This window comes from Etheostoma spectabile, chromosome 7, assembly GCF_008692095.1.
Source record: "Etheostoma spectabile isolate EspeVRDwgs_2016 chromosome 7, UIUC_Espe_1.0, whole genome shotgun sequence".
NCBI classification, from domain to species: domain Eukaryota; kingdom Metazoa; phylum Chordata; class Actinopteri; order Perciformes; family Percidae; genus Etheostoma; species Etheostoma spectabile.
In genome coordinates this window covers 20,441,221-20,452,068 of record NC_045739.1, presented here as the reverse complement: position 1 = coordinate 20,452,068, position 10,848 = coordinate 20,441,221, and the positions used below count along the sequence as shown (strand labels likewise).

The following is a 10,848-nucleotide window of genomic DNA, read 5'->3' as shown; positions in this document are numbered from 1 at the left end:
CCCCCACCCTCCAAAAACCTTCTGTGATATCCTTAACTGTCCCCTATTTTTGTTTGGTTGCTCTACATTGTAAGTAAATTACAGTAAATCCCAATCCAGCCAAAGTTTATCCACCTGACACATTTTACAACAATACCACATAACTATAATGTACTGTATCTATTATATGTGTGTGACAGGTTATTGTGACTGTTTGTTGCTCTATTTTGCATGTAGGGTTTACCACAATGAACATTGAAGAGTAATATGATTCAATAACCAAACTATTTCTATCTGCAAGGTTTACTCAGTGCATTTTGGTCCAAAGCAACTATAAATGACTAAAGTCATGTGAACAACTGACCGAGTGTTCATTTAAATAGTCATATAGTTTGACATAGTTTAATAGTCATTCGACGATTGTGCCAAAGCGATTGAGAAAAACTGTATTTTTTATTTAAAAACTTTAATGAGGGTAGTCTATACGTTTCAGGTACATTTCTAAGTACATTTTGAGTTTTGGTAAATATTCAGGGTTTTTAAGGCTGTGGTAATTTTAAACAAAATCAATACTTGTCAAGAACTTTTTACTAGTTGTGCTGGGAATAAAAACCCACAAATGCCCACAGCTTAAATAAAACTAACCTTTGTTACACAGAACCATCAAAAGAAGCTGTCATTGGAAACTGTTTTGATCAAGGCGGGCACTTTCAGAAAATAGCTTGCAGGTGATTGGATAACCCATCTGTCTGTGAACATTCATGGTCGTCCCTGTCACTTATACCACGCCTAGCTGCCAGTAGCTCCTCACGGGTCGCCGATTGGCTCAGTCTGACGTTGGGACACAAACTTATTAATTGAAACCTGACAAGATGGATTTTCATGTGATATGTCGTCCCGCAATTTCTTGTGTGATCTTCTCATTTCCCGATAACCCAGCTCCCGTACAAGGTAATATTAAAACCTGCTCTACAGAGGAATACTTTGGTCTAAGCAAACCAATTCATGATACTTCTGCAGCATAAAAAATATAATGACAATGCTAAAAATAATAATACAAACATATATAATGAGGATCTGTCCTAAAGTAGAAGAGAAAGTGTATTAGTCACATTTGTAATGGTTTAAATATTTCCCTCTACTCTCTATATACGCAGAAATAATAAAAAAAACATAATATCAGTTTAAACTCATGCGCTGCCTGTATTAGAAATGTGTTGAATTATTCATGTTCATTATTAAACATCATTCCAGGGTATGAAGTGGTTGTACAAGTATCCTATGAATCACTAAATTATATTTGCCTATCACCTGCAGGTTTTGAATCCCAAGAAGAAAGGCAAAAAAAAGAAATACATCAATTCTGGAACTGTGAGTACACCCACCTCTACCATGTCCTATTTTCTCTTTATTGGTACATTAAGTGTTATATATTTATATAGGTATCATTACCTCTTACATCTGTTTCTGTCTAACTGACTCTCTTCCTGTCTGGCCATCTGTTTGTCTTTTTTTCAACCAACTACCTGGCCCATTTCCCTGGTCCCTTTTCTGTGTGTGTGTGTGTGTGTGTGTGTGTGTGTGTGTGTGTGTGTGTGTGTGTGTGTGTGTTGGGTGTGTGTGTGTGTGTGTGTGTGTTCACAGGTAACTCTGCTGTCCTTCAAGTTGAGTCAGAGTATACCTTTGTGGATTTCATCCGAGGGGGTGAGTGGAAGAATAATTAAACTCACAGTTAGTGTCAATAGCCAGCATTTTGGTTGTTTGCGTGCGTGTGGAGTTTTCCGAAGATACTAAATGAAAATCCCAAAAGCTCTATTATGAGCATCAGATTGAATTCATATAGGCACTGAAGGGTGCATTTTGGGGGAAGTTTGTATCGGTTAATCTCATTTGTAAATACCTAATGTATTCAGTTCATTCACTTTCAATTACTAGGTCCATTTGTTTTACCCAATTAGGCCTTCATGACATTGGAGGGAATATCGTCCTGTCATACTGATTATCCAGTGAACCAGTAAACTGATTCCATTGCACTTGATTGAGCTGGTGTGTATGTGTGTTGTAGATACAGTGTGTACTAAGTGTATGGAAGTGTGTGATCTTTGTTGTTTTCCTCTTCTCATTTTCTTTGCAACAGAACCCAACTGAACTTCACAGTGGCTATAGACTTTACAGCATCCAATGGTAAGTCACTTACTGGTGCGTTTCAGATACATGCCTATCTTTTACATGTATTTTAATTTATTGTGGTGTGCATGTGTGTTTTATAGCTCTTCACTGTCTACCTGTCATTAAATCAAAACACAGTTGGACCAGATGTGATCATCCATTAAAATATAAAACAAGACCCTCCCAGCTTGCAGAACCACCATATGAATTCCCAGTTATGAATCATTTGTCTTCCATAACCAGTGGTAAATTAATAGTTTGGCCTTATGGGATAATGGTTATTCATTATTAAAAGCCTCAATTGTCATTTTCACAATTCTGTTTGTGTACGGATTAAACAAACATGATATGTCTTAATCAGTAAGCTTTAGAAGTGTTTGTAGGTGTATGTGTGAGCTTTTGGCATCACCAGAATAGCAATTTCTCCTGCCTCCAGTCTTTATGCTAAGCCAAACTAATTTCCTGTTGGCTTTCAAGCTTAATATAAGTATTAATCTACTCGTCTAGCTCTAGGCAAAAAATCACCTCCCCCACGTTTTCACCACATAAATTAGTATTTTTTAATTGCGTAGCTTTTGTTTACCTGCCAAAGATAGCTAGCAAATAAATCTTGGGTAAATCTATTAACTTTTGTTTTACATGTCCCTCTTAAAGTTTACAAGACAATGCATTCAAAGGGACTACATAGACCACATTAGAAAAAGAAACATACTTGTAAAACTTTTATTAAATGACGGTCAGTTCAGTTGTACATCAGCCTCTCAAGCCCACTGCCCTAACCTGGTTTCAGTTCAGTTTTCACCTCTGTTCCAGAGTAAGACTGATGTACCACAGGGTAACTGATTGGGCCCACTTTTTCTATTGATCTAACACATATTGTGACAAGTTATTAGTTACCTTATTCAGATGCTAGTACTTTGTATATGCTGTAGTTATTTATGGAATATGTTGAAAGGAAATCAGTTCTTTTCAACACAGTAATGTCAGTTTTAGTAGGGTAAAATACTGAGAACAGTCGGCCAGATCCAAATCTAGGTTCCTGATGCAATAAACTAAAAGCCTGAAAAAGCTTGAAAAATATAATTTTAGTTAAACAATATTACAGTTATTTGCAAAGCAGTTGTATTCAACAAATTACACAATTGGCCCTTGCTGCAGAAATTAGTTTCCACTCAAATTCAATGACACAGAGGAAAGCAATTATTTTTAGTATTGTTTGCAAAGTTGGAGTTATACTGTACATTTGGCAGTACATTGTTGTACAAGACATGAAGACTGCAACATGACTGCCAGACAGTGTACCTCACTCCACTTTGTTAGTGTGATTTCCATTCATATCACTGGTTGTATTTTTCTCTGTGTGAAACTATTAAAATGACACTATTCGAGTTTTGTGTTTTTAATTATTAAGGACAGAAAATACTTTGGCGTGAAAAGCAATTGTGCCTTTTTTCCTCTGTAATGTAACATGACCTTTCTCATTTTCTATGACAGATACACCAGTGTATGTCATTTTGGGAACAACTCTGTCTTGAATAAATTGTTACATTTAGCCTCTGTTTTTCACATGATGGAAAGTGCAGTCGACCGTGCAAGGTGCACAGAGTGTGGTGAATGTGTTTGGTATTTTCAGGGCCAGAGGCGCGGTACACCTGTGGCGCTGTTGGAAGCTAGATGGGATTAGGAGGAATACATTATCAGTAGGTGTGTTAGGAGCTGGCATCTATTGTGGCTAATCAAATCATCCCCCTCCTTTCATTCCCTTTAAAGCAGGGCACTTCCATAATGGAGGAGAGACTCCAAACCCAAGGGGAGAAGTCAGCATTGTCATTCAGTCAAATTTGGCTATGTATACATGTGTGTAATAATTCTACTACTTACAATATTGAAACAGTTGTGTAAGACAAGCACATGATTGCATTTACTGATAACTCCCCCATAATAATTCTATTTACATGACTCTTTGATTTTCCATTTCTGCAAGTGTCAAATATGACTCCCAATGCCACGATTCTTAATGTAGTTCATCACAGTCATAGCCTGTCTCTATAGCAATTAAAAATGCAAAAGCTCAAAGGTCTTTTGTGAAGCGTGGTCGAAAGGAGATAAAGCATATAAGAATTCTTAGCATGAATCATCTCCTGTGCTACACTGGGGACATACTGTACATTGTATTTTGCAGGGGAAAACTACACAGAGAAAAGAAGCAAGACATATTATTGTTTACTGTGTGTGTGTGTGTGTGTGTGTGTGTGTGTGTGTGTGTGTGTGTGGTGGTGTGTGTGTGTGTGTGTCGTCCTCCTCCAAGGTAACCCCTCCCAGCCCACCTCCCTCCATTATATGAGTCCCTACCAAATGAATGCATATGCCATGGCCTTGAAGGCAGTAGGTGAAATTATCCAGGACTACGACAGTGACAAGCTCTTTCCTGCCTATGGTTTCGGGGCTAAGCTGCCCCCTGATGGCAAAATCTCCCACGGCTTCCCACTGGTAAGACACACATGTTAACGCACACACAAACACATGAATTCACACATACAAGACACACGCACAAATAGTCCACCCATAGCATGGTGTGGTTAGGACCAGGAGCTGTCGCTGAGTTTGCTCATCTGCTTGCCAGCTGGAATCTCCCAGCATCCCCTCCACTTCCTCCTTGCATCCCTCTGAGGGATCAGGGCAACCAGTTAGAAACTGCTGGATGCTAGGTTGTTGTGATGCCAAGTTTTGCTTTTAGTCAATAGTATTGCCTTTGGTGCTTCAATTCTGACATTTTTTTTGATATCATCACACATTATCAACACAGCAACATATCTAAGATATGTAAAATTTTCTTTAATTGGAAGTGTAAACATATTTTTGTAGTTATGTGCTTTGGATGGAATGATGTTCCTTGTTTTCTGCATTGCCCAATTAATTATAATTGTTTGTACAATGACTGTGTGAATGTACACTGTGTACTTCATAAGTGGGCTGTATGCTGTTTGTTGCAGAATGGTGACGCTGAGAATCCAAACTGTGTGGGCATAGAGGGGGTTCTGGAGGCATATTTCCAGAGCCTGAGGACGGTGCAGCTGTATGGACCCACCAATTTTGCACCTGTTATCAACAAAGTGGCAAAGTAAGTTTGAAAATACATAGGTGTTCTTTTATACATTTAATATATAAGCTTATCTGACATGACTTTAAAAGTCGTCAGTCACAGCAGGGGTCTTGAAGCCGTTGTAGTTTTCACACTACATGACTGACACTACAAGATCTTTCACCAGGAGGAATCACAAATGAAAATGTCTGGTCTCCAAACACTATAAGTGACAAGGGACATGACATCATACAATGCGTTACACAGGAAGGTTTTGTTTAAAAAATGGATGTCCGCCAGAAACAAGGGATAATGCAAAGAAGTAGAAAAAAGAAGGTTAAATGGGTGTTGTAGGTTGGCACACTAAAATGCATGTTTCCACATGTCTTTACTGTTTAAAGCTAGTTTTCTCTAGGTGCAACAACAACTTTGGAACTTTGTTGGCTATTTGTCTCAGATCTGGATTTTTGACTGGGTTTTGATCAAAGCTTATTAGTGACATGACTCACAAGAAGCTTTTACACCAGATTAGAAATTTATTTATTAACGCTAACCACGGGGGGCAACTCAACATGTGCAGGATTAGGGAGGTTACAGCATCCCTTTAGCTAAAAATCTGTGTTTTTTTTATCCCTTAAAGTGTGGCATCAGAGAAAAGGTTATTTTAGGGAAAAGCGGCTTAATTTTGCATTTCTTTTATCTGAATATTTAATTTCCCATCTAGAATCCAGAAGTTAATTCATGTAGCAGAGAAACTGTCAAAAATACTGTACATATGGCAATCAATGAAAGTTTGCAGTTGCTTTTGAAGGGAATTAAAAAAAAAAAAAAAAAGATTAGGGCATACATTTCTTAACAAGGTTATCAATGTGAGTATGGCACTAATTTGTCATTCAACAACATTCCAAGATATCTGTAGGGAGAAACCCTACTGAAGTGTAATGTTATACTGTAGACCTTTCATAAACAATGGACTTGCTTTCTGTAGAAAGTTTCAGTAGGGTATATTAGAGTTTGTTGCACATCAAAGTTAATTGGTAAAATGATAACTGCAGTTTGTGGAAGGCATTCTGGAGGTCAGTGATTTTGACGCGGGGCAACTGGATAAATTACTCTATCATCTTCATACAAATAAACACTCACTGGCAGGATGTACCTTAATTGTTTACGTAAACTGAAAACAGAACAGTTAATATAGAGTGTGGGGTACAACCTTTGTGATCTTTACTGTTTTCAATAATCAACATTAACAGTGTGTGTAATGTGTCCTGACCTAAGACCAGATTTTGCATCATTTCATTTAATTTGTGAGTTCATGAATGATTCAAAAACTTTGTTAAAAATGGATAATTTTGAAATAATATAATGGTTATTGACTTTGGATGGCGATTGACCTCCATACTTTTGAGCACTATTTCTTTGGAAACCAAAACCTTTTGAGTTATGGTTGAAAGGAGATAATTCCAATCTTAGATCTTAAATCTGAATCATAACCAGCCACTAGCGCTGCTCACCCATCTCTTTTTATCTCTGTCTATGGGCATTAAACATATGAGCCAATGGCCAGCTAACGGAATGAGCTGATGATGTCTTTTTTCATTTTTGCATGTTTCAAACTACAACCTACATTAAATGGCAAGTTTTAAGATTAATATAAGGTTACTAAAAAAAACAAAGATTCTGCTGCCACAGGTACTGCCACAAGTCCCTGTTTTTCTTGTGAAAAAAAACATTGATGAACCTTTTTGTTAGACCAGCAGTTTTAGACCTTTTGGCCTACGTGTCACTGCACTGAATTATCAATTCTCCGTTGTTTTTTCTCATCCCACCCTGTGTTTGACACTACTGTGTCGAGCAGCAAGAGGCGTATATCACCCACCGGGAAAAAAAAGAAGAAGAAGGAAATAGGTGCCAACACACACAAATCGTAACATAAGGCTGAAGTCCCATACACATGCACACAAATACTGCCCACGCACATACAGACACACACACAGAAACATAGACTCACGGATCAATGTCATGTTCAGCCAGGTGGAACAGCTAAGTCACTGGTAGATCCTGTCTCCTTCCCGCTGAACAGCAGGTGAAGGACACACACACACACACACACACACACACACACACACACACACACACACACACACACACACACACACACACATATATATCTACGTTTTCAAACACTGCCAAATATCAGCTCTGGCTTGATATAATTCCAGAAGAGTATTCATTTGTTTTTCTCACTGAACCTAAGAAAGGGGTAATGGGGGAAAACATGAAGCAGGGTCATGTAGTTTTCTTTTATGCTGTTTTTTAATCAGTGCTTGTTATTTTTGAAGGGTTTCTCTGTCACTAAAGGTTGAGGTTTTAGGCAGTGAACAACTCTGTTGCCTGCCATGGAAACGGCATCCAAGAACAAAGGGGTTGCCATGGTGTGTGTAAGGAGATCAGAGTCATTTTAATTGAGCTTTTTTGTTACATTTAAATCAAAAGGTACCCCAAGGGTCCCAAAGTTAAATGTGCGTAGTGGGGTTATAATAAAGGTTTTCATATGTGATTAATGGGGTGCCACAGAGATAATGTAGTTAGCTGCGATGTGCTCCTTGGCATAGGTTACTATTGTACAGAGTAAGACAATTAGTAGTGGTAGATCATTAATCAGGCATTTGCCACTTACTTTACAGCAGATAAAAACATTACTGAATCCATTCCTTACAGTTTTGCTCTTGTGGTTTTGTTGGTGTAATGGTGACAAAAGGCACAACACTTTGAAACTCTTATAGTGTACCAATTTAACTTTTTTTAACCTTCATTTAACCAGGAAGTCCCTTGAGATTAAAAACATTTTTTTCAAGAAAGACCTAGACAAGATATTGAACCATTACAAGGTTACAAAAATTATAAAATAGAGCAGTTCAAAATCAGACAAGGGACAATGAAAACCAGATGAGAAACAACCCATACATAATATAAAATTCGGTTTAGGATTTGCAGTTGCACTTGTAGCACCTGGCAATACCCCTATTGAAAGTACTTTGTTTGGTTTACATATAACACATAATCGATCTGTATTCTGTTTAGTAATTCATTGTAGTTTTATTATAAGTTATACATTTCTTCACCCTAGGGGGCTACCTGTGTAGTGATTTGTTTTTACAACATGCTGCAATATGTTAGAAGAAGACACGTTTTCAGGCGGTAGTCGAGGCCGTGGGAAATAGAAAGAAACACGGTTTGTGTGTCTGCGGTAGTGAACCCCTGAACTCGCTGTGTGATAAATCCTACTGTGAAGGAATAAAACTGCACTTTTATACACTACTATCAGCCTCTCCGTCTGAGTGGTGTAACACACTCTGTAGTGTTTTTTACCAGAGCTTTGAACTCTACCAAGGAGACCAAATCATTAAGCTGTTGTGCGTTCTGAAGGGTTCTGAATGACAAGTGTGCAAAATAAGAAAAAAGCTGTTCCACCGAGTTCTTAAGAAAATCTGGGTGCCTCGTCGAGACATCTGATGGAGCAAAATTCAGCTGTTGGTAAGTGATAGGAGATTGGAAAGGTATGAAGTTTACCCAGTATGGCTTTATAAACAAAAAAATATGGCAATGGTGCCGTCTCTCAGGTGATATGATCAGTGGAGTATTTTCCAAAAGTCATTCATATTTTAAAATCTAGAGAGGAGAAATAAAGAGACCATGCGAGTGACTCGGTGTGGCAAACATAACGTCAGGGAGGTAAAAGCCTCAGAAAAATAGGTTTCTGTGCATCATTTAATCAATCAATCAATCAATCAATTGGTTTTATAGTGCATTCCATTTGTACTTGGACTTGGTTTTTTGAAAATTAAACCACATAAATCTGATCTGGTGCAACTTCTAGATACAGTTATGAACCTGAAAATGAGCATGATATGAGCAGTGTAAGGGAACGCGGTCAACTCAGGTGTGACGTCATTGCCAGCTCCGGCTTCCGAGTGCCGAGATAAATGGATTGCACTTCATTTGTCACATAATAATGATACGAGGTACAATTCCAGTAAACTGTAATAAGTTCAACTTCAATGGTAAAAGCTTGATTTGACATTTTGGAAGCAAAAGTCCTCAGCCACTGACTATGGAATATTTTTTGGCAAGTGGGCTTTGTGTTTTCATTAGTAGTCTGCTATTCAGATGCACAAGCAGAATGTAACCTCTAACCTGGGTACATTCATTTTTGTGTGTGCGTGCGTGTGCATTTGCGTGTGTGTGTGTGTGTGTGTGTGTGTGTGTGTGTGTGTGTGTGTGTGTGTTCGTTCCCCAGCTGTGCAACAGAGATTACAGATGGTTCTCAGTACTTTGTCCTACTGATGATCACAGATGGAGTGATATCTGACATGGTGCAGACCAAAGAGGCTGTGGTCAATGTGAGTAAACACACACACACAAACACACACACACACACACACACACACACGTAAACAAACATGTGCAAAGACTGATGGATAGCAGTGCTTTTCTCTCATTTACTGCTACTGATGTTCATCTCAGTCTCCTCTTTATTATGTGTGTGTGTGGGTGACGTCACGGAAACCACATCCATATGTTATACAGTATATAAACTTTATTACGGAGGTAAAACCTCCGTGATAAAGTGGAAATGCAAAACTATGGTTTTCTTTTCAAGATTCAAGTCCTCTAGAGGAAATTTTAAATGTTTGCTCTAATTGTGATTAATCTCAATTTTTGTGCAGAAGTCAATAATTATTTCAAAAATTGTTTTCAAAAAAGCAAGTTGTTTGTCATATAACTCCCTCCTAAGTATCTTACATGTACAGTGTAAAATAGATGAAGTCTCATATATTTGCATTAAATCCTACTACCATTCGTTGCTGCTAAACTTTGGATATTGGGTCAGGTTAATAACTTCACCTTTTAGATTAAATGACTAACAAGCTTGAATCCACACTTAGTTCTGCAAGATGATGCTCACTACACCAAAATAATTCATCACTCTTTTAAGCTTGTTCACCCAAAGCTTATACGTCCTACTGCATCCTCAGGATACTGAATCATATGGACTAAGTATTCAATTTCCTTTTGTCTCCTGCACAGGCATCAGGACTGCCCCTGTCCATAATTATCGTAGGTGTTGGACCTGCTGAGTTTGATGGTGAGTATTCCATTTTTAGTAACAGATTCATCATTTTTAATGTCAACATGAGTAAACACGACTTCATTAGTGGGCTGTATGCTGTAGAGGACAAGAAATCACTTTATCTAAAGACAAAAAAACGTTCAGTCAGTGTCAAAGACATGCAGTGGAGATGCTTCTTACATGACAAACACACAGAGGATCCACTTTAAAGGGTAACTACTGTTTTTTTTTCAACCTGGACCTTATTTTCCTACGTTTTTGTGTCTAAGTGCCTGATGCGAAAAACAATCTTTGACATTGGTCCAGTCTTAAGCGAGATTGCTGCAGTCGGCAGTGGCAAAACAACAATAATAATAATAATTCTTCATAAAAGTGCTTGTTTTGCCACTGAAAGGTTCAGATTGATATTCTAAGTGTCCGTCAACTCTGTACAATTTGATGAAGACTATGGTCAACTGCTCCTCAGATCTCTGCAGGGTAACTC

The 10,848-nt window shown here is 38.1% G+C and overlaps 1 protein-coding gene across 1 annotated transcript in view; it reads left to right on the top strand.

Moving 5' to 3' along the window:
* The window catches only part of LOC116692536 (copine-9-like), an 83,328-nt gene that overhangs the window by 61,124 nt on the left and 11,356 nt on the right, over positions 1-10,848 (top strand). Inside the window, 8 exon segments of the mRNA XM_032520907.1 lie at positions 1,297-1,350; positions 1,624-1,642; positions 1,645-1,687; positions 2,117-2,163; positions 4,457-4,638; positions 5,142-5,269; positions 9,531-9,633; positions 10,322-10,379. Coding sequence (XP_032376798.1) covers positions 1,297-1,350; positions 1,624-1,642; positions 1,645-1,687; positions 2,117-2,163; positions 4,457-4,638; positions 5,142-5,269; positions 9,531-9,633; positions 10,322-10,379 — 634 coding nt within the window.